The sequence below is a fragment of the Ixodes scapularis genome, unplaced genomic scaffold (assembly GCF_016920785.2).
Source record: "Ixodes scapularis isolate PalLabHiFi unplaced genomic scaffold, ASM1692078v2 PGA_scaffold0__279_contigs__length_252992795, whole genome shotgun sequence".
Lineage (NCBI taxonomy): Eukaryota > Metazoa > Arthropoda > Arachnida > Ixodida > Ixodidae > Ixodes > Ixodes scapularis.
This window is the reverse complement of record NW_024609835.1, coordinates 173334538-173362057: the sequence shown is the minus strand read 5'-3', so window position 1 is coordinate 173362057 and position 27520 is coordinate 173334538. Positions and strand designations below refer to the sequence as shown.

The window sequence follows — 27520 nt, the reverse complement described above, 5'->3', positions numbered from 1 at the left end:
CATTGAGCGCAGGGTTTTGTTGTCTTCGAAAGGCCAGTCTGTTCTCCCGGGTGTCGGCGATTTCGGGTGCAGCCATTAAAGCTTTTCGAAGGGCGCGCCAATAGTGGCGCGTCACTGGAAGTGTGCGAGAAGACTCATTCCTCTTACGTAAGAGAACAAGAGGACGTAACCAGCAAACGAACTGAGCGAAAGAGCATGCAAGAACCACGGTGTGACATCATGAAATCGGTCCACCGACCAGTCCAGTCCAAACCGAACCAATAGCAGCTGCATGCACCAGGGCGATAAATGATAACGTATTTAATAATGCTTTCTTTTTTCGGGAGTGTAGTTTCTTATCTCTCTGCTATTACATATTTAACTACTAAACGTCCCTGATGGGTATGTCTTACTTCGTTCGTCGCAAGCTTCGACGGCTCCGAGGAAGTTCTCCACCCGGCTGCCGCTGAAGAAGTAGCAGTAGGGGTTACCGACGTCCACCCATCCCTTGGCAGTCTCGGGACAGACGCCCTCGTGATGCTCCACTGCGGGCGGCTTTTCTGGAATGAATTGTACGCACAAAGAGACATGTAGACTCAAACCCCGAAATATGTTAGTTAACATGTTTATTAACGGCTTAATTGGACATGGTGCAATTGCAGTTTTCAAAGGAGTCATTACTAAAGGCAAACACAATTTCGACAATTCGCGAAAAGGCAACGAGGTTCGCGAAATTTATCGTAAAAGTTTGCCTTTCTTCGCTTGATTCAGAAACCGCGTTATGAAAATAATACGTAGAATAGTGATTTAGTCGTCTTGATGTGTGGCGCCGGCGGGTCGACCGAAGACACGCTGTCGAGTTAGTGACGAGGGGACGGAAACAACTGTGTCATTCTTCTACGCATCAATATCAGCACAATCGCATTCACGCTTTCAGCGCGCAGTTTTTTAATTAAGCAAAGAAAGGCAAAATTTTAGCGATAAACATCTCAAGAAAGAACGAGCGGGTTGGTAGGGATAATTAAGCTTGAGGAAGAAAACGAGAAGGGACGGACAAACACAACAAAAACGAGCACCTTGTTGCTTTCGCTCAAAGCTCGATGTTTGTTCGTGAACTTTCTAAATTTGGTTGGCCTTTAATAATGGCTCCCTTCAAAGCTGCAATTGCAACATGGCCCATTAAACCGTTCATTAACCCCTTGCCTACCGCAAAAATTAAAGAAAAAAAATAGATTTCAAAAATGCCGATTTTTTTTTTTTTTTTTTTTATGTGCCCTATACTCTGTTTCACCTTGTGTTGAACCGAAGGAAAGGCTACAAGCGCGAGCTCCTTGCTCTGGGGCACATCTCGGCGGCACAAGCTCCCGTACACCAAGGGCAGCTGCCAACGCTATGAGCTCGCGTTTCTAGCATTCGCTGTGGTACAACATAAGGTGAAACGGAGTGTATAAAATCGGGGTACCGACATGTGCACCGCTCAAAGTGGAAAAAGAAAAGAAGGCGGGCTGCGCGATTTTTTTCCGGATAACTCGACTACAGCGTCGCCACGAACTGTCAATACACGCGCCCTCACGAGCTCCCGTTGCCGAGCCGCTCCGGTCCCCAACACTACCCAAGTATTCTAGTACACTGTATCAGTACTGCGCCAAATACTTTGCTCCGCTGTGCCGCCATGATCTTCCCAAGGGTTGCACTTTCCACGTGCCTCGTGCATCGATGCACTTAGCGCTACTTTCGAAACATGAAGGGGTTTCAGTTGGAATCGGAGACGACACCGCCACGGCTGCCGCGAGCATCCACATGCCCATGCGCGTAGACTGACGTGGACCTCCACTCCGTCAGGACTGAATTCGGCGCTGTAGGTGTTCTGTCTAATGCAAATGAGCGGAGTGTAATGTATTCCACATAGTAAAGTATTTGACTAGGCTGCCTCAATGTCCTTCTCTTTAGGGGGATGCCACCCTTTGTAGTACCCGATGCCGACAGCATGCGCTCATGGGTAAAATACAAACAAATCAACGGAAACAAAATGTCGCCATAGCACTGTTAGCGCCACCAACGCGTACAAAGACACGCTCTTTCACGAGCTTCTGAACAAAAAAAAAGAGAAAAATAAAAGTGTGGGACGAAATGGCCAAATGTCTCCACCCTAAGCCATGAAGGCACCCTTTGAGTGAAATGGACAACAGTGATAACTTCCCGCGAGTCAAATCGTGCCGCTTTGCACACAACGTAAGAGAGGTAAGGACTTAATTAAAGTTCTGATTTGATTTTTTTTTTTGGGGGGGGAGGGGGGGGGGGGGGTCTGGAAATTCGTTTAAACAACTATATCCCGAAGAAATATTCTTTTGTGTCAAGTGTTCTTTCAAATACCGTAGAGAACTTCTACCGCACTTAGAACGCTTGCCTGGAAGCACTAACAAGGAGCATTTGCAATAGCCATCAGTGCGAACCATCAGTTAAATAACTTATCTTCGATCCAGCACAACAACGATAGTATGAAGTAAATAATGTGCGATTTCGCAGTCATAAGCTGAACCGTCACATACACAGCTATATATACCAGTAGACTGTACCCGCCCCTAGCCAACCCCTAGCACCGGTAAAAGTAATCGCATTACGTGTATGGTTATAGAGCGGGCGTTAGTCAGTCAGCCCCAATGGGTGTCCATGGTGCTTCGACTGCACATGAGAAATGTCGCCAGTGCAGAACGATCGTTAGCCTGAGGTCTTCAACATGAACCGCGTAGCAGCGATACACGACCGCACGCCGGTACGATGCCCATCTACTTCAAAACAGGCAGGGGTCGGAAATGAAACACGGTGTAAAGTGTGAAACACATGTAAGCAAAAATAGCGTCGCATTTCACATCCGCGCGGTCTAATTTTAGGAACCACCAATGACAGCAAGGGCTGTCATGTTTACGCCGCTCAGTAAAGCCCCTCTATCCTGGGAAAGTGGCGCCATCCATTGTTGTGGAAATGCTCGGGACACGTGCCGCATTCCACTTCTGGGATGGAACATGGCGTCTGAGGATCACGGTGCTGAGGATATAGCTCAGTGCCGCCATGATCTCCCCAAGGGCTGCGCGTTGCTCATGTTTCTTGCATCGACGCATTTTGCGCTACTTTTAAAACATGAAGGGGGTTACCGCTCAGCAGTGCGAAGCGACGCGATTTTTGCTCACATGTGTTTCACGATTAAGATACTCTTACCCCGTGGGTTCAACCCAGGAGACCTAAAGCCCGTCTATCTTGGGAAAAATGGCACCATTTATTGTTGTAGAAGTGCACGAGACACGTGCCGCGCGACACTTCGAGAAAATTTATGGCGTCTGAAATCTAGCCAAGTGCTTCGCTGTGCCGTTATGATCTTCCCAAGGGCTGCACGTTGCACGTACGTCGTGCATCGACGCACCTTGCGCTACTTTTGAGAATACCTTGGTTCCGCAGCGCGAGCTTTCGCTTCACGTGCTCCGAGCAGTACTGCGCTGACGCACTCGGTCACTGATCCTTCCTCTCACTGGTACTCCAGTGCAAGGAATGAGCATCATACTCCCCTCATCCAAGCAAGTATTTGCTCGTAATGTTGACGTAGGCACAGGCATTTGCCGGCTCCGAGGTGAAGCTCACCGGAGGTGATTTTGCATAGGTAGGGCAGGGAAGTCTTGCAGGGCTGGACGCTCCACTGGCCGGTGGCCATATCTTGGGCGACGCAGCGTCGCTCGCCTCGCTCGGCAGCTCCAGGCTGCAGTGGCGCCCAGTTGGTGTGGTGCACGGGCCAACCGTCGGACCAGGTAAACCGGCCACTTCCCTGCCAGTGAAAGCACGTATGATCAAGTGAGGTGATTGGTGCCCACAGTACACGTCGGTAAGGACCTTGTCGTAATAAACACACAGAAAAAAAAAAAAACGAAAAAAAAACATACGCTTTTGTTTGTGACGAATTCAATTGAACACGATACGGACAAATGTTTCTCACGTGTTCACGTAAACCTAAAGGAAGAGAAACGACCCCCCATTTTACCACTCCAAATTCGTGACCATATATTGAAGGGGGATAAAATTCATCCTTGTTATTTAAAAAAACGCTGATTTGCGAGTGCGTCGTGAGACAATATACTATTGCCGCGCGCCAAGTAGGCAGCGCGGCCGTAGCCTAACGGTTATCGCGCTTGCCTCCCACGCGAAGGGCCAGGGTTCGATTCCTGGACGCGGCTACGCATTTTTGTTGACACTGTAATGTGATGTTCTGGTGAAATCGAGAACCGTCTAGCTGATTCGAGGTCAGAATTTTCTACGCGTCGAACCTTCTACGTCGAATGCTCCAGAAGCCAACGTGTGTACAAAAGCGGCTCCGCAGGCAAGCCGGACTCAGTTTCGCTTCAGCGTTCGACTCTGCTGCCACGCCGACTTCGACGCCCGCGACGCTCTATTATTATCTTTTGTACTCTTTTATTTTTGGCACAAGTTCGCCACATTAAACGTTTATTTCTTCCTGTTTATTTGTTATTTTTGGTCACCACCCGTGACATTTTGGTGGAGGTGCTGGGTAACGCATGCTCCTGCCGCGTACCCCTCCGAGGGACCGCAGTGCAAGTCCGACGCCAAGCCCACGAAGAACCAACGAAGGCACTACCGAGATCCGGTTCAGTCGTCGCACCCAAGGCCTACACCCGGAATTCGGACTTCTGCCGCCCAGGACCAAGCAGCCAACGAAGCCGACGATGGCCAACCAGTCGCCGACCCCCGCCGCTCCTGCCGTCGTCTACCTGCCCGCCGCCCCTCGTACGCCGACTTCCTTCCACGGCGAGATCCATGAGGATGTCGAAGACTGGATCAAGCACTACGAGCGTGTGGCGCGACACAACGGATGGACTGCGGAGCAGTGCCTCCAGAACCTCTACTTTTCGCTGGAGGGTACTGCGAGGCATTGCTTCGAGAATCACGAGGCTTCGCTTACGTCGTGGGACATCTGTGTGGCCGAGTTGCAGCAGACGTTCGCCACCCTACACCGACGGGAGAAGGCAGAAGATCTCCTCCGAATTCGAACGCAGGGCCCCGACGAAAGCGTCACAAGCTTCGTAGAAGATGTCCTCCGCCTGAGCGCCCGTGCCGACCCACGAGCTACAGACGACAAGAAGCTGCGGGTCCTCATGCGTGGGGTGAGAGACGACATCTGGCAGTTTGATACTTTAGACCCATGTTCCGGATAAAAAAAAACAGGACGCGGGATGGCCAAAAAAACCTGCTTTTCGTGCAAGGCTCGTCAAATTATGAGGCGCTGGAGAAATGCAGCCTTCTGCGTTAAGTCCTTATTTCGAACTCTTTTTGTTCGCCTTCCGCCCATTGAAAAGCATGCGGCAAGGGCCTTAGAACGCGCCTGGTATCGCTGCGCCGCAGCGTTCTTCCGCATCAAAAAGTTCGTCTGCTTTCCTCGCCGTCACCATGGCAACGAACGCCGAATGAATAGAAGCACGCACGGTACCGCCGCGTGAAGCTAGCAACAGCTGACGCCATTTTTACGAATGCCGTCTGCTAGCCAAAGCCGAACGCGGTGTGTCAGATCAACCGCCTCCGCCGGTGCGCCGCTAGCAAAGACGACGAAGCTGAGACACGCCGACGGCGATCGAGCAAGCAACAACACCGCGGGACGGCTGCAGCGGCGGCATTTATTCGGATCAAAGGCCGCCTTCGCCGGTGCGCCGCTAGCAAAGACAACGAAGCTGAGGCACGCCGACGGCGAATGGGCGAGCAACAGCACCGCGGGACGACTGCAACGGCGGCATTTATTGGGATCAAAGGCGCGAAATAAGCAAGAACAATTCTTATTTGAATCATAACACCCGATATCCAAGTTGGGGACCACATACCTTTGCTGGGTCTTTCCTGTGAACTTTTTACAGAGACAGGGGGTGCCGCATTCAAAACACAGCTCCGTTTGCAAAATATGGGGGCCCTGAAGAGGACCGTTGAGACCGCTACCAGAACCTATAACTCACGTAACGAGCACTTGACGAGCGGTTGGCGCATAAGTCGTCTTTACGCATGCAGGCGGGTGACGGGCTCAGCGCAGCGGATCCCTCGAAGTCACCGGGGCCGTCAGAATCCTCGCCCTGTCTGCGTCGGGGCTCTAGATTTTGGCGGCCGCGGCGACGAACGACTGGAATCTATCAGTGTTTCCGCGCCTTCTCTCTCCTCCAAAACATGAACTTTGCAAGGTGACCAGTGAAATGGTGGCTCTCGCGCCGTCCACGTGGAAGAGAGTTTTTGACGTGGGCCCAGGTGCCCTCCACCGTATTGGTGTGCGCACCAGTGTTCGGGTCGACAAAGTGCAGCTTGTGGTTAACGGTGAGGTGCGTGAAGCGAGCGTCATCTGCAAGCTTGCGATAGCCAGCCCAACAATCTGTGATTATTCTTGTTCCAGGGCGGACCCACTTGGCTATTAGCCCTTGCAGGGTTTTAGCGTCACGGGTCTCCACGGGAACAAAAAAGCAGCACCCGCTGCAACGCGCCACACCACCGAAAACCCACTGGCCAGGCCTTAAATACCTGCGATGGTACTTGTGCCGACCGATCATACTCTCGTCTAGTTCTACAGTCACGCCTTCGCCACCAATCATGTCTGAATGCTTACAGACGGCATTTACCACAACCTCCCGACAAAGGCTCGCCCAATCAGTTATTGTCTTACTTGCGATATCAGCCTCCCGCTGAATGACGGCGCACGGTAGGTTCTGGCATCCGGAGGATGATTTTCATGAGTTGGAGAAACGTGAGGTGCGTGCGATCCTTCGAAAAAGGAACCGCTCCGTACCGAGACCTCGCCCCGGCACTGAACCTTGACCGGCTTCCTCTTGGGCACCTCACGAGTCATCCACACACCGCAACCCCCCCCCCCCCCCCCCCCCCCGTGTAGCCATCCGCAGATCTAGCGCGGACTTGCAGCTTGTCATCGCAGCTTCGCACTTTGGACACGCACGAAAACCCAGGAGCCAGGAGCAGGCCAACGCGCTGAAGCAAATTAATTGCTTCAAGAGGGTCTTTCATGGCGCCAAGAAGACGGCACAAGTTGAACGCCATGGCACTGCGATGCTCGCCTCTTGAAGAATAAAGCGCCGAAGGGGAACTGCGCGCTTCTTTGCATTTATTATATTTATTTCATCCGCCATTTTATACCTCATGACACAATTCTAACAAACTCATTGGTTGATCTGTCGGACCACACCATCGCGTGACATAAAAAAAAAAAAGAAAAAAAGAAACGCCAAACGTATGTCCACGGACGGCATCGTCACAGAGAAGGGAGCAGTCGAACCCAACAACAAAATGAAGTAACAAAGTGAATAAAAATAAAAATAAAAAAATAAGAAGGGAGTCGTTGGAGTTTCGGACGGCGTCTTCTTTGATGAGAGGAGCTTCTCTGTCCAGAGCGGCTCGGAATGTTCCTTTTTTATTCTTTTTCTCACTCTACTGGGTGCCACGACCCTTATTTGAAGCTGATTTGTTAAAATAATAGCAAACAACGCGTTGGAACGGAGGAGGTAGAGAGTCTTGGCGTCAGAATTTGACGTGGTAGAAAAGAAAAGAAAATAACGAATGCACAATACATACCGTATGCCAAGACCGTTATACTCCGCACTTGGCGAGGCCTTATGACGCAGCCGACGACCGTTAGGCTATTTATTTTGTTTCTTTAGATTTTTTATCGTGACGACTACTCCACTGTGCCTCGGAGTCTCCAGCGGAGATCCGGCAGTTTTTAATTATTATTATTATTGTCGTTTGAAGGGTACTCTTTCTATGCTGCTTCGTTCCTGACGCCATAAAAATATGGGGCGGGATTACTTTGCACCACGTATAAAAAAATAAAAAAATGCATAAAGACGACTTATGCGCCAACCGCTCGTCAAGTGCTCGTTACGTCAGTTATAGGTTCTGGTAGCGGTCTCAACGGTCCTTTTCAGGGCCCCCATATTTTGCAAACGGAGCTGTGTTTTGAATGCGGCACCCCCTGTCTCTGTAAAAAGTTCACAGGAGAGACCCAGCAAAGGTATGTGGTCCCCAACTTGGATATCGGGTGTTATAATTTAAATAAAAATTGTTCTTGCTTATTTCGCGCCTTTGATCCCAATAAATGCCGCCGTTGCAGTCGTCCCGCGGTGCTGTTGCTCGCCCATTCGCCGTCGGCGTGCCTCAGCTTCGTCGTCTTTGCTAGCGGCGCACCGGCGGAGGCGGTTGATCTGACACACCGCGTTCGGATGTGGCTAGCAGACGGCGTTCGTAAAATGGCGTCAGCTGTTGCTGGCTTCACGCGGCGGTACCGTGCGTGCTTCTATTCATTCGGCGTTCGTTGCCATGGTGACGGCGAGGAAAGCAGACGAACTTTTTGATGCGGAAGAACGCTGCGGCGTAGCGATACCAGGTGCGTTCTAAGGCCCTTCCCGCATGCTTTTCAATGGGCGGAAGGCGAACAAAAAGAGTTCGAAATAAGGACTTAACGCAGAAGGCTGCATTTCTCCAGCGCCTCATAATTTGACGAGCCTTGCACGAAAAGCATGTTTTTAGACCGGAGTTTGGAGATAGTTTTTTTTACAACAACATGGGTCTAAAGTATCAATGTGCCCGACATCTTTGGAGGCCTCGTGCGCAACCCGCCGGGCACCGTCGAAGCCTTCGTCACCGAGGCGACAAACATCGAGCGCGCCCTCCAAGCGCGCGCTTCCCACTACCAGCGACATCCAAGTGTCGCTGCAACCGCGCTGCTTGGCGGTGAGAACGCTCCTGGTACGGACATCCGCGAAATTATCCGGGAGGTCGTCCGGGAGGAACTCCGCCAGTTGCTGCCAGCCGCAAGTCGACCAGCGACGCTCTCCATTGCCGAGGCTGTGCGCGAGGAAGTACAACGGGCGCTCCAACCAGAGGTTCCCGTCACCACGGTGGTACCGGAGGAACCGACGTTGAGCTACGCTGCCATAGCCCGATGACCGCCGCAAGCTCCCCGCCAAGCTGCGGCGCCACCCCGAAGAGACGCCCCAACGCCGCAGTATCCCCGACGACAGGAAGATCAGGCGCACGTTCACCCAGACCGACCTGCGCCGAGGAAGACAGACGTCTGGAGGACGGCCGACCGACGCCCTCTGTGTTACCACTGCGGGGAAGCTGACCATGTGTACCGCCGATGCCCATACCGACGACTCGGGCTGCGCGGATTCCACCCAAGCGACCCGCGCCCCAGGTATGGTGAACGCCCTCGGGAGATCGACGAGTATCTGCGACGACCCCAGTACCCCGGGCCTGCGTCCCGCCGAGAGTTCCGATCGCCTTCACCACGACGTCCAGCTTCGCCAATGCACCGACCCCGACGTGAAAGCCTGTCGCCCCTCGCTCCACGCCGGGGAAACTAGGCGCGGCAACCCCTGGAGATGGAGTTGCCGAAGACGACCGACGCCAAGATCCTCCACGAACGTCGGAGGGCCCCCACTCGAACGCTACCGGAGACCGAAACGACGCTCCTGAAACGGTGTCCAACAACCTAAACGTCATCATCGACGGCCACGACGCATCGGCACTGGTGGACACCGGAGCAGACTACTCAGTCTTGAGTGGGAGGCTCTCCCGCCACCTTCGAAAAGTCACGACGCCGTGGGATGGACCGCAGATACGAACCGCCGGAGGACACCTCATCTCACCTGTTGGAAGGTGCACCGCTCGCGTCGAAATTCACGGCGAGACGTGTCCTGTGAAATTCGTCATTCTACAAGACTGTTCCAGAGACGTCATTCTCGGCATGGACTTTTTGTGTGAATACGGCGCCGTCATCGACCTTGGAGAAAACAGATTGACGCTGCGGACACCTGTTCCGCCTTCAGGGAAACTCCAAACTGCGTCAGCCGCCGTCCGAGTCGCTGCCGACCACGTGAATCTGCCGCCGCGATCAAGTCTTGTCGTACCCGTCGTGACCGATGCAGCTACCCGTAGCGAAGTTCTTCTGGAAGGCAACCTCCAGTTGCTCCTGGGAAGAGGAATAGGCGTCGCACGAGGAGTAGCCGAACTTCAGGAAGGCCGCACTGTGGTCCTCGTGACGAACTTCCGGAATGAAACGCAACACCTCACATAAGGTGCAGTCGTTGGCCACGTCGAGGATCTCCGAAACTCCGCCGAAATCGCCGCCATTACTGATAAATCCTCGCCACCTCAGCAAGACGGTACGCCGCCAGCGCAACTCGACATCGACCCTAAGCTTCCGGACCCGAAACGACGGCAGCTGATTAACCTCCTCGCCGAATACCGTGACTGCTTTGCGACGTTGTCGAAGGTATGCCAAACAGCCGTTGCGAAGCACCGCATCATTACCGAGGACGACGCGCGCCCTGTGCATAGATCACCGTACAGAGTCTCCGTTAAAGAAAGGGAGGTGATCCAGGAGCAAGTTCAAGAGATGCTGGACGACGACATAATCCAGCCATCAAGCAGTCCGTGGGCCTCTCCAGTCGTACTGGTTAAGAAGAAGGACGGAACGCTTCGGTTCTGCGTGGACTACCGGCAGCTGAACGCGGTGACGAAGAAAGACGTCTACCCACTCCCCCGAATCGACGACACGTTAGACCGGCTGCGCCACTCTCGATACTTCTCATCGATGGACCTGAAGAGCGGCTACTGGCAGATCGAAGTCGACGAACGGGACCGAGAGAAGACAGCTTTCGTCACGCCAGATGGGCTGTACGAATTCAAGGTGATGCTCTTCGGACTGTGCACGGCTCCAGCAACTTTCCAGCGTGTTATGGACACCGTACTGGCAGGACTGAAGTGGCAGAGCTGTCTGGTCTACCTCGATGACGTCGTGGTGTTTTCCAGCGACTTCGACGAGCACTTGCGACGACTCCGAGCTGTTCTTCAAGCCATACGGACCGCTGGACTCACCCTCAAACCATCAAAGTGTCGGTTCGCCTATGACGAACTGAAGTTTCTAGGCCACGTGGTAAGTAACGAAGGCGTCCGCCCAGACCCCGAGAAGACTCGCGCCGTCGCGGCATTTCCAGCGCCGACAGATAAGAAGGCCGTGCGAAGATTCCTTGGACTTTGTGCCTATTATCGACGCTTCGTTCGGGATTTCGCAAAGATTTCCGCACCACTTACGAATCTCACGAAGGACGCCGAGAAGTTCAAATGGGCCGAGGAGCAACAGCAGGCATTTGACGAACTGAAACGACGACTCCAGACTCCTCCTGTGCTTGGACATTTCGACCAGGATGCGGAAACAGAAATTCACACGGACGCAAGTAACGCGGGACTGGGCGCAGTACTACTCCAAGTGCAAGAAGGCATCGAGCGAGTCATCGCCTACGCAAGTCGGACATTGTCCAAGGCGGAAAAAAATTACTCCACGACTGAGAAAGAATGCCTTGCGGTCGTCTGGGCAATAACGAAGTTTCGTCCGTACTTGTACGGGAGCCCGTTCCGTGTAGTCACGGACCACCACTCGCTCTGCTGGCTTGCGAACCTGAAGGACCCGTCAGGACGCCTCGCTCGATGGAGTCTTCGACTACAAGAGTCAACATGACAGTGGTCTATAAGTCAGACCGCAAGCACAGCGACGCCGACTGCCTGTCCAGAGCCCCCGTCGAAACTCCTTCCGGCTGCAGCGACGACAATGACGACGAGTGCTTCCTAGGAGCAGTGAACACCGACGATATGGCACGACGTCAACGGGACGATCCTGAGCTGCGCGCATTAATCGAGCACCTGGAAGGGGGCAGGAGTACCGTGCCACGGGTCTTCTCACGAGTACTGCCGACCTTCGCCATCCGACAAGGTGTACTCTACAAAGAGAACTTCGGCGACAACAACACACCGTGGTTGCTGGTAATCCCGAGTGACCTTCGAGAGGAGATCTTCCAAGCCTGCCACGACGACCCGACATCCGGACACCTTGGTTACAGCCGGACACTGGCCCGTATTCGTGAAAAGTATTACTGGCCGAAGCTCCCCAAGACCGTCCACCTATACACACGATCATGCCACGAGTGCCAGCGACGCAAGAAACCGCCGACGAGGCCGGCCGGACTTCTGCAGCCCATTTCTCCTCCAACTACACCCTTCCAGCAGATCGGAATGGATCTACTTGGTTCTTTTCCGCCTTCGACGTCGGGGAACCGCTGGATCATCGTCGCAACAGATTATCTCACGCGGTACGCCGAAACGAAAGCTCTTCCTTCAGGGACTGCTGTGGAAGTCGCCAAGTTTTTCATCGAGTCCATCGTCCTCCGGCACGGCGCACCCGAAGTTCTGATTACAGATCGCGGATCTTCGTTCATGGCCCAGCTGACGCAAGAGATCCTTCGTCTCAGTGGCACCGGCCATCGTCGAACCACTGCATACCACCCGCAGACCAACGGGCTGACCGAGCGACTCAACAAGACAATCGCCGATATGATCTCTATGTAAGTCGACGTAGAGCACAAGACGTGGGACGAGGTGTTGCCCTACGTCACGTTTGCCTACAATACGGCGGTTCAGGAGACCACTGGATTCACCTCTTTCCAGCTGGTACATGGTCGGAAGGTAACGACCATGCTGGACGCAATGCTGCCCCATGAGCCATCTGACAATGAGAGCGACGACGCCCAGGCGGTTGCTCAACGCGCCGAAGAAGTCCGCCAGCTCGCCCGACTCATGATTCAAGACCAGCAACGCGTCGACGCGGGCCGCTACAACCTTCGTCGCAGAGACGTTCACTTCCAGCCCGGAGACAGGGTGTGGGTGTGGACGCCGATCCGTCGCCGCGGCCTCAGTGAGAAACTGCTGAAACGGCACTTTGGACCATACAAGGTACTTCGTCGCCTCGGCGAGCTGAACTACGAGGTGATGCCCGACGGAACAAGAACATCATCACGCCGCCCACCACGACCTGAAGTCGTCCACGTCGTGCGCCTGAAGCCGTACTACGCTTGATAGGACTGTGAATCTCATGTGTTTCAAGTGACTCTTTAGTTTACCGTTCTTTTTATGTGCTTTGTTTTGTTTTGAAATGCATCGGGGCGATGCACTTTTTAAAGGGAAGCTGAAACACTTCTTGAAACAAACGAGTTAGAGGTGAATTCTGGCGTATTTTTATCCCGTGAATCTGAATATCACTTTTGTTTTCCCCGAAGATGCAACTAAAAGCGAGAAAAAGCGAAAAAACATTCGACCAGTCGTGACGTCATACTAGGATCTTCGGGCCGCCAAGCGCGTGTCGCTCGTGCGTTCAGCGCTTGCAACGGCAAGCTTGCCAGGTATATTTCCCCGCACTGACACCGGTCGTGACGTCTCTTTCTGACCTTTCTGAAAATAGCAAGAGTGCGCGTGCATAGCTTTGACAGGCGCTGAAGATGCGCGAGAGCAGATATTCCGAACGCTCCTAGTGTGACGTCACGCCCCGGGAAGGAGGGGCTTCGGCGGTACTTTAAAAATTAATTTCTGAAGCCTCCGTGCACCAAATTGAAAAATAATCTTGATATTCCTGATCCTGGAGGTAGAATGAAGGCCATTGAAATGTTTTTTTCTAAAATAGAGAACCGCTTCAGTTTCCCTTTAAGGGGGGAGTAATGCCGCGCGCCAAGTAGGCAGCGCGGCCGTAGCCTAACGGTTATCGCGCTTGCCTCCCACGCGAAGGGCCAGGGTTCGATTCCTGGACGCGGCTATGCATTTTTGTTAACACTGTAATGTGATGTTCTGGTGAAACCGAGAACCGTCTAGCTGATTCGAGGTCAGAATTTTCTACGCGTCGAACCTTTTTCGTCGAATGCTCCAGAAGCCAACGTGTGTACAAAAGCGGCTCCGCAGGCAAGCCGGACTCAGTTTCGCTTCAGCGTTCGACTCTGCTGCCACGCCGACTTCGACGCCCGCGACGCTCTATTATTATCTTTTGTACTCTTTTATTTTTGGCACAAGTTCGCCACATTAAACGTTTATTTCTTCCTGTTTATTTGTTATTTTTGGTCACCACCCGTGACACTATCATAAACATCGTGGCTTAGCGCAACTATAGATGGCTCGCACATATGAATCAATCAATCAATCAATCAATTTCTTTTTCATTCACCAGGAAAGACGGTAGCTGGGCAAAAAGCTGCATCACCTGCAGGTTTTTGCGATATTGTCACATTATGCTGCTGGTTATTAATTTCTACTTGTTCTTGCCAAGGAAAACTAATTTGATCGTGCGAAAAGTGTAGGCTTGAGAAGATACGCGCTCAGCAGTAAGGCCACCACAATGATCGCGGATGTGACGTCAATGCAAGCCATGTATAGAAAAAACATCTTAAGAAATGCCAGCAGTAGCTCATTATATTCACATCTCGCCACTCCTTGTTTTTTTAGGTTGTCGGTGACTATTGACAAACATGCATACTGAGAGCGAACCACTAACCAAACCGCGTAGAAAACTCAAGCCGTCACACGAAAAAAAATATATATTTTTTTTTTTTATTTGAAAGTTGGAAGCAGCGCTGTTGCAATGAGCACGCCGCGAAAATCCGAAACGTCCTTCTACGTGTTACAGCGAAGATACTATTGGTTAGTAAAAACGTATTTCTTTTATGCCTTGTCATTCGTTAAACTTCACAGTCTCTGTGACCGAGGCAACTTGCATAAATTTGTTACTCTTATATATATAGTTCAAGCGTTTTACAGAGTTATATCACTCGCGCTTGTGCGCTCAGTAGCACTGCGAAAATCGTCTGATACCTGAAGTTTTGGCCGCGCACAAGACTAACCAAGTAATTTGTGCGCACTGTCATCAAACCACAACTATATGTCGTTTTTAAAAAGGGTGCCCTCTATATTTATTGACCGATGCGACCGCTTACGGCCATTTACGTAGGGAGTCACAGGGACTGAGATTCGTGCTTTAAATGAAGCGTGGCGACCGGTTCAAGGAGCAGCTTTGCACGCGACGTACGAAACACGAATGTCCAAGTGACTACACTGGTAACGTAAGAAATCGTAAGCAAACGCCTTTGTGCGAACCGACCTTAAAAAACTTTAAAACGATTTTTTTTTTTGGGGGGGGGGAGGGGGGGGCATCAGATGGGTAACAGTATAACGCGCTTAAAAGAATGCTTCAAAGCCCAAGAAGTGCGTTACGCGGAACAGGGAAACGATTTCATAAAAGTTCCTAATATCTGATTAAGTACGGAATCACGATTGGCACTGCTAAGTACCTTGGCGTCTTGCAAACCAATCCAGACCAGGCCTCCCCTGAACTCGAACCTAACGCTGAAGAAGGATTCCTGGTAGATGTCTCGTACAGAGGCCAAGTGCCCGCCGCTGGACGCGCAGTGTGCTTCTGCGGTGTCCCAGTCCTCGTAGGAGCCCATGTGAAAGCACGAAGTACCGTACGGGAAGGAGCCCGGGTGGGCAAGCCTGCACGAGGGGTCTTCAACGGGCTTGGGAATGGGTACTGTTGGGTCTGTGGAGAGAAGAGAAAAAACGATTCATTATCGGCGCTAAAAATAATCGTGTTGGCAACAAGTCGGCTCCACTCCTTGTCTTCCGAGATAAAAACGCGCCAGAGTCAATCAATAGGCTAAGCTTCGGTGTAGTAACACTTCAGTTATTTGGATTTTACGGCTTTTGCCTTCCCATCGGTTGATGACAGTTTTACTGGATCTAGCCAGTCGCCTCGCCTGCGACTAAGCGCCATCTTGAAACTTAAAATCATGGTTGCCAGCTATTGGAATCTTGATATGAAATCGCAGGAAACAGTTATCTGACCTCAAGAACAATAGGCTACCTCCAAAAATCCCTGAACGCAAAACGGCGCGCATTGCATTACGGGACCAATTCGACCGTGGATCGAGAGGAGTGGCATGGTTTTGGTTTCGATTGGCACACTGACGAAGTAGTGCGTATAAGCACTGCGTGTAAATGAAGTCACCGCTCGCTTGCATCGCACCCATTCATCTTCAGAAAAGTTCCCGTTAAAACACAGATCTTCAGCTGCCGTAGGAACATGCCTAGACTTGGCGAGGAGCAGGCGCACGGCTTGCCGCGTCGTCTACCTCTTCGGCGGCCTGGCTGCCACTGTAGAGTGAAGCATGATTCTCCCGGCTTACGCATCATTAAAGAAGTGTAGTACGATGAGAAAACGATGAACCAGAACGTGTTCCAGAATTTCATTTCTATTGGTAGGCGACACCTCAGCAATATAAAATTAAGGAAAGTAACATATTCGATGTTTCCATGGAGCTTCAAATGCTATCGCATTTAAAACTCCCTGTAAAAGTCCTCATGGGACGTCATAACCACAAGAGTGCAGCTTTTCCACCGACCGCGAGGTATCCAAAGATCCCAAAGTGGATTGGGATGATGTGTTCATTACATGGCCACTGCGCGGCGCAGTTAGCGCGAATACGTCATGGGCGCTGGTTCTCATAGTACTCAGACACATCCTTAACAAGTATACTGTTTTACGACTTAAATCAATGACCCCAATAAGTTTTTACCCTTATTTAAGAAGTTTTGATAACATTTTCTGAATCCGGAGTGTGCAGAGGACTCACAAGAATTCGCCGTCTCTTACCGTAATTCAACATTCCCAATACTAAACGAAAAATATAAAAAGAGGCTGTCATTTTGTCTTAATGGCTAAATGTGTAGCGATATGTATGTACCCTAATATCACCGAGTATTTATTCCTGAAATAAAGCACCGACTCATCTCACTATTCACCGCAACTGCATATTTGTCAAAGAATGTATGGACCACGAGAACCATGCACTGAAAGGAACTTCAAGGTTTCCCAAGCTTGACACACTGCCTGTAAGCTTGCTGAAGCATGCTCGCATTCCGCACGAAGAAAGTGGCAAAACGGCGCGGACTTCCCTTCTTAACGACCCCATGATCCATCAAGAGAGCGTAAGATTCATCAATAGACCGGTTAGCCAATATATCGAGCGTGTCCTACAAATGCAAACGTCAAATAGTGTGACGTATTATCAATCACTACCTATTGTATCGGACTTCAATTAATCACTCTCTATTGTATCCCATTGTATCGCACTAAATGGCAATTCTAGATCCTCTGATTTAAATGAATTTGTCGTTGTTGCAATAAATGTCATATATATATATGAACTGGGAAGATAAAACAACCTTGGTGAAAACTGCAACAACGGACGAGTTATTCTTCGACGTCTCGGCCGGAGTCCGGCCGAAACATAGTAAAACAGGAAAAGAGTACGATTCTGTAGGTAGGGCTTAGGCTTGTTATGCATTTCGGTTGCGTAGGGTACAGGCTGTTTCCTTATTGTGGTTTGTTTTTAATGCACTCTTTGCGCCGTTCCTGTTACATCATGACGCTACATATTATGCAGTGCACATGCATGAATTGTGACAACACTGTCTCTGTTGCCGCCTTTAATCGTGAAGATAACTTCGTCGTTTTTTGCATCGACGCTGTGTCGTCTTCACTCATCAAGGTAGCTGTGACGTTGAGCCACGGGTGTGTGCACGAGATATGTTTGCTGGGAGGAATTTTTTTCAATAAACCTTTTAGTTGCAAGTTATCACTCGTCCTGTGTTCTGCTTCTGTGTCTCATATTTTTTGCGCTGCTTTTTTACGATGTCTGTTAACGATCTGCTAGCCCGTATATTCACTATTTTAAGCTTAAAAAGAAATTTTTTCGCTTTTATAAAATGCAACTTTTTTCAAACTTTGCAAGTCTGTAGTTACAATTATACAGCCGTAGTGTGTATATTTCTGGATACAAGACCTTCTGATTTTCGCTTTTAAAAGCGAGCATTTTGGCATTTTGCACAATATTAAATACTGCGACAAGACATAACTCAAAAATTAGTTTGTCGCTTTTGAAAAAAAAAATGCTTTTCCTTTTTTTACTTTGCTCGATCGTTTAATATGTGAACTCTAGACTATCAATAACCGTTCAATACATATTTTTAGAACAACTACCTTTAGTAGTTTTAGTTTTTCAACACTGACAATTTCGCTATATGTTCGATATTGTCCATATATTTTAGGAAACATAGTCACAAAATATTTATGGAAATGACTCAATAATTATATTATTTCTCTCACTACTAACACACATAAGTTTTATGTCTTTATATGGTAGCATTGTCTTGAAAATGAAAGGTTAATACCGTTTTTTTATGACATTTTTAACGCAACTCCACCCTCAAAAGCATTTGAAAATTCTTTATAAGACCTATTGTAAAATTTAAAAGTATATATTTAATTAGCTTACCAATGACACACACAAATCGTTTAGACCGAATGCGTGAGGGTCGAATTTAGGCCTGGATCGTTTAGCGTGGAAAAACCCTATAAACCTCTCCAGAATTACGCTCCCTCACGGTCGTTCTGAAAATATTCCTAAGTTGCGTGTGCAACAGACACCAACTAGCTGGCAAGTCTATACCTTATATAGTACTAACTTCCCAAAGACCGTATAAATACAATGAATGGACTTGTCATTGTTCTCGTGTCCTTTGCGCACGCCCCTTTGCAGTATTTTCAAATCGACCGTAAAAAACCGTATTTTTTTTAAAGGTGCCTATAGTCACATGAAGTTAAGATTGCGCCAGAATCCCCTTCCGAACCCTCATTACCGCCAGCCACTGGTTCTCCGCGATTCGCCAATACTACGCTAACGAGGCGCACGTCGTGCTGATGTCACTTAACTCGACATGGCAACTGCCTTTGTTGGTTGATGCGCGAAGCAATTCGATGCCGTTACTGGTGTGTAATGGTGTTTATTCGACGCATTCTTAACTGGCGTTTGACTGAAGCCACTGTAAGGCTCTCTTGCGCCCCAAGGCTTCTTCACACATATAGCGCAGCGCCGATGAGACGCTGATGCTGTGCCGAAGAACGGTGCCCATGGTTGTCTGACTATCAGCGATGCATCTATGCTGCATCGCCGCTCGCCACTGTGGAATTACGTCGAAGTCCCGTGAATGTCAGAGCTGCATCCGCGCCGTTCGCCAGGACCGATTCGGCGCTGCGCTGTGTGTGTGAAAGGCCTCCGTCCTTATAATACTGGAAATTGCAGCGGGATATTAGCGTGGTGTCATAAATTGCGAGCGCTCTCTCTCTCGAGAACCTAGCCAAGCCACGCTTTGAGCATCATGGTTTTCGTCTGACGTTATAACTAAGATTCCGTGTTTTATGGGTTTAGTTTTCTTCAAATTCAGCGGTTGATTTTTTCATTCTCTATTTTCCCCATGGATTTGGGTTCCAATAAAATATCGGTACTTGTCGCTGTAGGAAACAGGACTGCGACTCTTTAAATTCTATAGGGAAGTCTAAATGGTGGTTTAAAAAGCGCAAATTTCTATTTCTATTTGTATTTCTTTTACATCAGTGTGGTCTATAGGGAAGAAACGAGTCATCCGAATACTTGAAAAACGACGCTGTGTACCGATAAAAAAAATTGAATAAGCGTCGCGAAGAGTTCACTGGGGGTTGTGCTCCAAATAAACATAAAATAAAGAGCTAGAGAGAGAGGGAGAATAAACTTTATTCCAAGCGCTAGACAAAAGATTTCTTCCCGTCGAAGCTTAGAATATTTTTGTTCTTTATTATAATGAGAAGACATCTTCAAATCGGGTTGTTTAGGTTTCCCCTGATTTTGCCAACTATAGGAGGCTAATTTTCGAGTCTAATTTGTGTTTATAGAAAACGCGGAACCCTAGTTTCAGCTAGGGCGTAATTTTTCGGTTTTTATTTATAAAAAATTGCTGGATGGTTTTTTTTTTTTTTTTTATTTGGGCATTTTGGCATTTGCTTTCGCCCGACGCTAGAAAAATGATTATTGGTGCAAAAATGTAATGGAAAGCTGAGAGTTAAAGAAAAACAGTCATGGCTGTAGCAAAATTTCTAGAAACCTGTGTTTATCGTATTCATTGATGTTGTTTTCTTCAGATCAGTCGATTTTTATCGGTGTTCCGCGGTTTTGACTGGCTTCGTATTTTTACACCAGTTAAGGTTTAACGGTGATTTAAGTTTTAATTGAGTCCTGAGTTTTCCAGAGTAATAAATCTTTATCGCTATTCGTTTTTTTTTTTAATCCGGTCTTGTTTTTCTTCTAACCCACGGTTGTTTATGCGTGCTTTCTAGTTAAAACCGAAAAGTCTGCGCCCTACTTTTAAATGTTACAAAAACAAGAAAACGAAGTTTTTTTTTTTTTTTTTTTTTTTTTTTCAACTGATTATCTTTTGGAACAAGTTTACCTCGAGCCTTCTCGCAAACATGAAGCCGGAACTTGTCACATGGCGCCTGGTTCCAACGACCCGGGTGCACTCGGCCGGTCAGAATCTCGACGCAGTGGAGGCCCTGTGCGAAACGAAGAAATTAAATCAGGAGTAGACAAGACAAACGATTATATTCTTACGTTTCTTTGTTTGTTTTTTTCCCCGATTCCGACAGAGGATCACAGTCCAGCACTTGGTAGTATTTCAATTAAACTACTGAAATGTGAATACCTGGTCAGCAATTTGTCATTTTAATGCATTGGTTTTGGCCAAAAGTGATTTATACGAGAGGTAGATGATTTAAGCGGGAAAAATCGCAAACGCTTTATCAAGTTTACTACAGCGGTGTTTGATACACTTGGCGTAATTTTAGCTTAGCAGCCCTCGCAGAATAAAACCCCAATGAACCAACCAAGTATGTTTAAAATTTATTTTTAATTCTAGAGTCATTTTTATTGAGCCAATAACAGCAAAGAAAAAACGTTAAGAGACTTCGGCCTCCTTCGGCTTTCTTCCATGGGGAAGTCTGGCGTTGGGTAGAACTAACAGTCTCCCCGGCTGTCGACAGTGCACGCATGGCTGAGTCATAGTTACTCTGGGTATTTTTGTTTATTAGTATTTATTGTATATTTGATTTTAATTCCTGTTCGCTACTTTAGGCTGACTGAGCATTTTATGCAACCAACTAGTACTGATATGGGCGCTGTTGGTACGACGGTCTAGACTGATAAACAGCATGATGTCGAGCCATTTTTTTTTTCTCGCTGTGTATCTGGTTTGGTAAAATAATAAAATATCTTAATTCCGCAAAGCGCGTATTTTTCGATTCAATAATGGCCCCTTGCTTGGTATAGGCAACGTGCAATGCTGTTTGGTTTGGCGCTATCTGGCGACTGAAGCAAGAAATATTGGGTATCCCTGGAAGTGGCGGCTGTATTGTTCAACTGTGAGCTATTACTCCGGTGGCGCCGCTTAGTCTAGTGTCTGAAGCAAGAAATACTGGGTATCCCAGGAAGCCGTGATCGCGTAACATGTTAGTACAGCGGAAGCTACGGCCCTGGCGGGCCAATGGGGACGTAACTGCGTATCACCGGAGAGCGCCTCAACTCCGAGCAAGTATCAGGCTTTTTGCTGCGTCATACGTCGCGCATTTCGAAGCCGTCGGCACGCAATTGGGGTTTATCATTTCCTCTTTACCAAGTTACAGCGAGACACGGTATGACCGTGGGCTCTCACTCTGCCGGCGCCGCCTGGCTCTTGCCGGCTGGCTATATCAAAATGTCTCTAACTTTTGCGAGGTAAAAAGCGAGGGCCTCTTATTAACTTACTTCATACAATTATAAATTTAGGCAAATAACACGAAATCTTCATTCAAAAGCTGGTTCACACTAAAGTCGTTCACAAAGCTCGGCTTTCTAGCGTTGCGTTACAAAAGCTTACGTACAAGTCAGCGGGACACCTGTGCTCCATGTTAAGCGTGGCTATCAGCACAAGGAGATAGCCTAACACGCGACATCCAAGACACGACTGTTTCGGTCACTTATACGTAACGTAAGAAACGCAAGAAAATGGCGCTAACACTAACTTTTTTTACACCATTATATATGTAATGATACTCAAACACCCTTCTAGCACCGTCAGTTTTAATATGAAGGGTGTTAGAAAGGTGTCCAACATGACTAAAACACCCTCTTTCCCCCTTTAAGACATGAAGGTGCGTGAGAAGGGTGGTATACACCAACTCAACTATCCTACGTCACGCCGCGGTGGTGGCGCGCCGGACGCACTTCCGGTCTGGGGCGGTGGGCAGAAGTCGCCGTGCCAGACATGCATTCCCGTGTTCCTTTGGAAGAAACGAGACAAAAAACCTGCCATCTCGTCAAAATGTTGCGGTGGGGGCTTTACCAATAGAGTCCGTAAAGGTTTGAAGATCAGTTTTCATGTGTTTTTGCACCCTCCGTTCGTCCGAGAACGTGGATAGTAGCTGTGAAAAGGGCAAACCAGACGCTGTCGAACTACGATTGCGTGTGCGGGCCACAATTTGTGGTCGCCAGATGTATTTGCTTTGTTCCAACATGAACGAGAGAAAACACCCGAGTGTTCCGGACCACCCACGGGTTCAGTGCGTCTTCAAATTCACACGGCCGCCTGATCGTTCGAACTTTCGTCTGCTCTTTCAAAGTTGTCTGCTTTTTGTCGTCGGCTCGTTCAAACAAAAGCGGCCCGTAGACCAAACTTTGACCCGGTGATTGCAATAACAAGTAATTGCAGGCCTCAAAAGGCTTAAGTAGGCTCGGTGTAAACAGTAGATACAAGATGTTAATTATTGGTACCGGTGGCCATCACCTACTTGTTACGCTTGGTCTGTTCCCGCTTTCGAGTTTCAGTATCGACGTCGATCATCGCCGCTACCTTTTACACTTTTGCAGCGACGTCGCGACCGAAAATAGCTACAAGAATCTCATCATGGTTTTGGCGTCCATTCTGCGGCGTTCATGCGAATGAATCTCCGCACGTCAAATTATTTACGGAAAGTTTAGCGGCGTAACGAACCTTGATAATTTCGCTCAGGCGATTAAAGTGGTAAGACACTGCGATGAGGACGTAGAATCGACAACGCCAACGCGACAAGAGTATGCAGACTCACACAGGACGCCGACAACGTGACATTCGAATGGTTTGTTGACGCGGGACGCGGTGCTTCTTGCCCGTACTCCATTGCGCGTGGGTTCGAACTGTCGTCTGCTCTTTCAAACTTGGCTGCTTTTTGTCGTCAGCTCGTTCAAACGACAGCGGCCCGTAAACCAAACGTTGACCCGGTAATTGCGATAAGAACTAAGTGCAGGTCTCAAAACACTTTTGAAGGTTGGTTTGGGGTAAGTAGGCTAAGGTGTAAACAGATACAAGAAGTTGTTGATCATTGTTACCAGTGGCCATCTCCGACTTGTAATGCCCGACTCTACTTGCGGTTTTCAGTATCGACGTCAACCATCTCAGCTACGGTCCACGCTTTTGCAGTCCGAGCGACGTCGCGACTGAAAATAGCGAGCAGAATCTCATCGTGGGAGTCAGGCTTTAGCGCCCATTCTGCGGCGTCCACGTGAAATGAATCGCCCCACGTCACATTATTCACGCAAAGTATTGCCTCAATAGTTTTGCTGAAGCCGCTCAAGTAGTCAGACATTGTTAGGAGGACGTAGAATCAACAATTCTAACGTGAAAAAGAGCACGGGGACTCCCACCGACGCCGACAACAACGCAATTCAATGGTTTGTTTATGGGCCACGGCGGGCTTTTTGCCCACCATCCACCGCGCATGCGCGGCGCCGGTGGCGTCCGCTAGGGGCGCTCCGGTTTGTTTGTAAACATGAGTTGGTGTATACCCCGTTCACTCTTAAGCTAAGTGTACAAACTCCGCCTTCAGCGCGAGCTTTCTGCCCTCGCTGACGCACGTATGAACGCGCAGGCACGCGCAACCAAAGTACCGTGGAAGCAGCGAGCTCGCGCTCAAGGCGGAGCTTCTAGTCTCAGCCTAAGAGTAAACAGGGTATAGGAGGGTTCAAGAGAGGGGTTAAGTAATGAGAGTACACCCCATGGATGCTGCTAGGGGCGTAATGAAGTTAGGACTTTTGTTCTCGAAAAGAATGGAGAGCAGTTTCACATGAACATCGACTGCGGCCAACAATACGATCCCATCAAGCCAATAAAAGAGTGTACTGTCATGGCACCCGTCGTCTTTGTGCGTTTGCTATCACCTGCTAGACCAATCACGCAGTGTGAATGCGTCGTGAGTCTTTCTCTGCTCGATTGGTCTAGCCGGCAAGAGCAGACACATGAGGACGACGAGTGACACGACCATGCACGTTTGGTTCTGCTTGGTTGGCTCCGTGGGATCGTGGCCTTGGCTGTGGTCGGACTAAATGCTGAAGTGCGTATAGACCTTTCCATAGCTTATCACCCGGGCGAAAAATGCTGCGTCACCATGATGTGAATGCATGCGCAGCGTCTCACATACCAAAGCAACAGCGCATGCTCAGAAGGCGTTCCATAGCCCAGCAGAAAAAGATGGCAGCGCGCAGAAGACGATTTTTACGGAGGTCTATGTGCCTCCCGGGGACTGCCAATGTTACGTATATATGCTGCGTTTCACGGGCATGAGAGCTTGTCAGGATCACAGACATTGAAACTAACTCTAGGTCCACCTGCCTTATTACAAACAAGCCCGCCGTCTCCGGCCACACCAGGTGCGGGCACCGCGCGTGCGCAAAAACCAGATTTGCTAGAGGTAAATTGTCTACGCTTGCGCTCTGTAGACAGCAGCGCATGCGCTCTGTAGACAATAGAATTGGGTATAAACCTCCATTGCTGAAATGTCACGTTCCTTGTTTCAGAGATGAAAAAAATAATAGTAATAATAAAGCCTCGCTCACTTCGATCTGTTCATGGGAGAAAATACAGATTCATATTCACGAATCTTAAGTTTTAACGCGTCTTCTGAAACGGAACGTGGGAATATTAACTTGTAAAAATTGTAGTTTCCGAAAACCGAATTGTGTATTGGGCATTATTTAAACTCGAAATGATTTACCTGGAAAACAATCGACATTTCAATAAATAAAATGAATAAATGGGCAGCAAATGTTTCGCTAAGGTACATATTTGTAAATTCTGGTCTAGTCACTGGCGTATACTACGGTTGCTCCCATATGAGGCTTTTGTGGAATGAAGATCAAACAAATTAAAGTAACAACAATATAGTTCAAAAAATAAAACATATATATATTATTAGGTTACAAATATAGGGTGATTTAATGAGGAATGATTAGATACAGGATGGATAGTAGGGCTGACATTCGTCCGGGAACAGTCCGAGCTCTCTGAATGCTCGTCGAGCGCGCGCCACTCTGCGGTACCACTTCTTCTTCCTAACAATATTCGCCCCGTCGGTGCAGGCACCGGTCATCTGGTGCGTTTGAGAGGCTTACGTATCGCGACGATAGTAAGGTTTCATACGGCTTATGTGGACCAAGTCACAAAATCTTGAACGATGATCAAGGGGCGGGGTAACAGGCGCAACTTCGTAGTTGTTAAAAGAAAGTTGACGGACGACACGGAACGGGTCGACGAGTTGCTTGAGGAGTTTTTGAGACTTGCCGGGTGCGCGCAAGGGAGTCCACAAGAGAACTTCGTCGCCTATGTCGTAGGTGGTAGGCAGATGAAATGCATCGTAACGTAGCTTCTGGTGCTGCTGTGATTCCTGGGTGTGCATGCGGGCGAGTTGGCGAGCGTCCTCTGCTCTGGATGTGATCTCTGCTGCGGACGGCTGAACCAAGGTGTCGGGTGTGTAGGGCAAAATGGTATCAAGAGGTGTGAAGGGTTCGCGGGCATAGAGGAGGTAGTATGGACAGAAGCCGGTTGTAGACTGCCGTGCTTTATTATATGCATATGTTACGTAGGGAAGAATGGTGTCCCAGTTCGCATGATGGTCAGCAGCAACATACATTGAAACCATGTCGGCATGTGTGTGGTTCAAGCGCTCGGCCAGTCCATTTGTTTCGGGATGGTAGGCGCTTGTGACTTTGTGGACTGTGGAAGAAAGCCGAAAGACGTCTTCAAGGATTTGAGAGAGAAAGGGAGTGCCACGATCACTAATTATAAACTGGGGAGCTCCATGACGCAAGAGAATGGAGTGCAGAAAAAAATTAGCAACTTCATCGGCGTTGGCGGCGGGTACAGAAGTTGTCTCAGCATAGCGTGTCAAATGATCAATAGCTACAATGATCCACTTGTTCCCGCTTGTCGACAGTGGAAAAGGACCGAGAAAGTCGATTCCTATACGCTGGAATGGTTGTATGGTTGCAGAATCGGTTGTAGTCTACCAGAAAGCCTGGTGGTAGGTCTTTTCTTCGTCTGGCAGTCGTGACACGCCCGAACATATTTGTTGATGGTGCCGGTCATGCCCGTCCAGAAGTAACGACTCCGTATGCGGAAGTACGTTTTGGCAAATCCCAGATGTCCGGCTGTTGCGTCGTCATGGTGAGCTTGAATGACATCTCTTTGTAGTTGTCGGGGAATAACCAAAAGCCAAGCGCGTCCGTGGACGTCATAGTTCCGCCTATAGAGGACTCCATTCCTGAGTTGGAATAGACGGGCACGGCGTAGAATATGCGCAGGAGGGTTCTGATATAAGCCCTGTAAGTGGTGAATGATGGGGTGTAAGGAAGGATCAGACTGTTGTGCGGCAGCAATGTCGATGTAGTCTAAGACGGCCGTTGTTGTGTCGGGGTCGGCGGAAGGTGTACGTTGCGACGCAGGGGGAAGTGGGCATCTTGAAAGACTGTCCGCGTCGAGGTGTCTTTTGCCAGATTTGTAGCGCACTGTAAATATGTAGTCTTGTAACTTCAAGGACCAGCGTTCAAGACGTCCGGAAGGGTCTTGTAACGTTGTTAACCAGCTTAACGCATGGTGATCAGTGACGATAGTGAAGTGTTTGCCATAGAGATAAGGACGGAATTTTGAAATTGCCCAAACAACGGCTAGACACTCGCGTTCTGTTATACTGTAGTTTCGCTCGCATTTTGTAAGCGTACGACTTGCATAGGCAATCACACGATGGACACCGGAGACGTTCTGAGCCAACACAGCGCCGATGCCGTGGCCGCTGGCATCTGTGCGGATCTCCGTGTCGGCGCCTGGGACGAAATGATCAAGAACTGGAACGGTCGTCAAGGCAGTCTTGAGGGCTTGGTAGGCATCGTGTTGTTCGCGACTCCATTGGAAGGTCGCATTGTTACGGAGAAGTGAGTTCAGGGGTTCAGCGATGTGGGCAAATCCGGGTATGAATTTCCAAAAATAGGTGCAAAGACCGTGGAAGGCGCGCACGTCTTTCAAATGTTTGGGCACTGGAAATTCGGAAGCGGCTTGTACCTTGGATGGTTCATGGCGAATTCCGTCAGCGCTGATAGTGTGAGCCAAAACCTTGATTTGGCGTGCTCCAAAGACACATTTTTTTTAGTTAAGCTGGAGGTGGGCTGATCGAAAGCAGTCGACGACGTGCCTTAGCCTGTCCAAGTGTTGAGAGAACGAACGGGAAAAAACAATGATATCGTCTAGATAACATAGGCATATTTTCCAGGTGAGACTACGCAGCAGAGTGTCCATCCTTCTTTAAAATGTGGCTGGGAAATTACACAAACCAAAGGGCATGGCGTTAAATTGATAGAGGCCGCCGGAGGTAATGAAGGCAGTTTTAGGTTTGTCAATATCTGCAATATCTGCCAAT

The 27520-nt window shown here is 49.2% G+C and overlaps 1 protein-coding gene across 3 annotated transcripts in view; it reads right to left on the bottom strand.

Moving 5' to 3' along the window:
* Positions 1-27520, bottom strand: part of LOC8051753 (macrophage mannose receptor 1) — a 181311-nt gene that overhangs the window by 104561 nt on the left and 49230 nt on the right. For all 3 annotated transcript variants that reach the window (XM_040217407.2, XM_040217406.2, XM_040217408.1), the window contains exons 5-8: positions 20218-20320; positions 15186-15433; positions 3613-3793; positions 393-539 (exon numbers count right to left, since the gene is read on the bottom strand). In XM_040217407.2, coding sequence (XP_040073341.1) covers positions 393-539; positions 3613-3793; positions 15186-15433; positions 20218-20320 — 679 coding nt within the window. The remainder of the gene's footprint in view (positions 1-392; positions 540-3612; positions 3794-15185; positions 15434-20217; positions 20321-27520) is intronic.